At 48.9% G+C, this 2,681-nt stretch overlaps 1 protein-coding gene across 4 annotated transcripts in view; it reads left to right on the top strand.

Annotated features, from left to right (window-relative positions):
• Positions 1-2,283, top strand: part of LOC118417737 (zinc finger and BTB domain-containing protein 17-like) — a 10,270-nt gene extending 7,987 nt beyond the window's left edge. For all 4 annotated transcript variants that reach the window (XM_035823431.1, XM_035823432.1, XM_035823429.1 and 1 more), the window contains one exon: positions 65-2,283. In XM_035823431.1, coding sequence (XP_035679324.1) covers positions 65-1,619 — 1,555 coding nt within the window. In that variant the 3' untranslated portion in view covers positions 1,620-2,283. The remainder of the gene's footprint in view (positions 1-64) is intronic.
• The last annotated feature ends 398 nt before the right edge of the window (positions 2,284-2,681 follow it).

The raw sequence follows: 2,681 nt of genomic DNA, 5'->3' as shown, positions 1-2,681 counted from the left end.
GACAGACACTACCCACTAGCCCTGTTCGCCCCGGTGAGCTCATGACCTTTGCCCTTTCCTGCAGATGCCATCGCGCCGTTCTGGCCGCCAACAGCGTGTTCTTCCACCACCTGTTGTTGCCCGGCGACAGCAGCGTGTTGCCTAGCAACAGGGAGCAGTGCTACCACCTGGAGTGGATGGGGGCCCCCACCTTCTCCGCCCTTCTGCAGTACATGTACACCTCCCAGCTGTTCCTGTCTGACGAGCGCACAGCGCGGGAACTGCTGCACGGGGCGCGCCGCGTCGGCCTGCTGGCGCTCGGGGACCTCGTGGCGGACTACCTGCTCGACACCGACACCGGCGAGGACCGGGCCGAACCAAGCGATGGAGAGGAGGGGGGAGATCCTCCCTCCGGTAACGTTGTGGGGGAGGGGGGCGACCTTCCCTCTGGTGATGATGTGGGGGAGGGGGGCGCACCTGTAGAGGTGACGGAGAAGGAAGATCCAACATTCAAGCTGGAGATTCTGGAGCCTGTGGACACACAGCACCAGGAGCCTGCAGAACCAGGCTATAACTGGGGATCTGAGGATGCCCTTCCTCAGGAGCCTGCAGACAAACAGCCTCAGGGGCCTGCAGACCTAGGCTGCAAATTGAACACTGTTCCTCAGGAGCCTGCAGAACCAGGATATAACATTGGGTCAGTAAATGTGCAGCCTCAGGAGCCTGCAGACAAACAGCCTCAGGAGCCTGCAGACCAAGGCTATAACATTGGGACAGTAAATGTGCAGCCTCAGGAGCCTGCAAGCCCAGGCTGTATGCTGGACAATGTTCCTCAGGAGCCTGCATCAAAGGCTGTAACAGAGGTTCCATCAGAGGTTCCATCGGAAGCTGCAGAAGCAGTGGAGGAGACTGATCAAATGGACCAGGTCATGACCTGTCTGCAGAACCTGTCCCAAATGTTCTCCACCAATGGCAGGCAGGAGCTCGATCTGGTGACAGCAAACAGCAGTGACCATATAAGGCATGACAGCAGCTGTGTGCTCCAATCAGCACCCTGCAGGCCTCCTGCGGTCGGTCAGGGGCAGCAAAGACCAGGGAACGCTAAAGAGCAAAGGTTAGGGAACTCTGATGACCTTAATGAGGAAAGGTTAGGGAACTCTGATGACCTTAATGAGGAAAGGTTAGGGAACTCTGATGACTTTAATGAGGAAAGGTTAGGGAACTCTGATGACTCTAAAGAGCAAAGGTTAGGGAACTCTGATGACTCTGAAGAGCAAAGGTTAGGGAACTCTGATGACCCTGAAGGGCAAAGGTTGGAGAAGTTTGAAGAGCCAATCAGAAAGAGAGGCAGGATGGAGGAGGAGTGGTCTCATTGTCAGGAAGTCTGGAGCGCCAGGAAACGGCCACAGAGACGTCATGTCTGCCATCAGACTCAGAACCGGAAGGAAAATATGAAAAGCCTCCCACTGAAGGTTCCCAGGCAGTGTCCCGACTGTCGGCAGACGTCTCACCGCTGGAAAGACTGGTCCAGACACTGCCACAGACACCAGATCCGTAAAGGCCACATAGACAGACGTATATACAGGCATTTAGTCCAGAAATATAGAGTTCCCTTCAGATGTACCAAGTGTGAAAGTTAGAATGTTTATCTGAAATGATGTAGATCTCGAGGTATATTGAACCCAGCAGCAGTTGAGAAAGTAGATAAAGACTCTGTTATACACAGAGATAAAACAGAAGGTTGGACTGATGTGAAATTTTGTAAGTCAATACTCAGTTGATGTCGCATGTCTATAGTAGTTCATAGTTAGACTATTGTAATGCATGGTCACATGTTGTAATGATATGTGGTTTGTTTGTTGCATGTCATGTTGTGTTGTTAATTGTTGCTGATGAATGTGGAGATGACACACTGCGCAGGAAAGTGTGGAATGGGTCAGAAGGACGTAAGGGTCCTTCCTAATGTGTTTAGTTTTGACTGCTACTTTGGCAAATTACGATTGTTTGTAAAATATCCTATACAAATATCAGGTGATTCCCACCCCTGAACAATTCGTCATGGTCAAAATTGTTGTGTAGCAATAAATTAGTTACGATAGATGCTGTAGCTGCCTGTTAGAGCAATCGTTTGGGGTGTTGTACAAAGATTTTATTCTCGCAATTTATGCGACACCACTTCTACAGGCAGTAGTTTTGCTGCAGCCACAAGTTTGCACAAGTTGTTTGTGGAGTACTGGTGGTGTCTCAGTAGATTACCTCATCAGTAGAGCATGTAAAATAAACGTTGAAACGTTGAGCAGAAATGTTGAATTGTTCCTTACTTTGAACTCATTTGTTGTTTAGAAGACCAGTTATTGTCTATAGACATTGTTGCTGATAGTTCACTAACTTCAAAACATCACTCTTTGTTGTCATACTAGCGTAGAACCCTGCCGTTAAATGAAACGTATGTATATGTAGTAGGGCTGGGTATCGGTACAGTGTACCGGTACAAAACCGGTTTTCTTATTGGACCGGTCCAGGAAAACCGGACCTGAAAAAAATAGGTGGACCGGATGTTGGACTGATTAGAAAATTAACAGATTATTTTGTCAGGCATTCACACGTTTTGGCGCTTGCAGGTGGAAGAAAATAACGAGTGAAGTAGAGTAGAATTTTTAGTAATTTCTATCAAGTTTTACAGCCAATCGAACAGGTGCAGT

This window comes from Branchiostoma floridae, chromosome 6 (assembly GCF_000003815.2).
Source record: "Branchiostoma floridae strain S238N-H82 chromosome 6, Bfl_VNyyK, whole genome shotgun sequence".
NCBI lineage: Eukaryota > Metazoa > Chordata > Leptocardii > Amphioxiformes > Branchiostomatidae > Branchiostoma > Branchiostoma floridae.
Note: the sequence above shows the minus strand (reverse complement) of the source record. Positions and strands in the feature narration are given on the sequence as shown.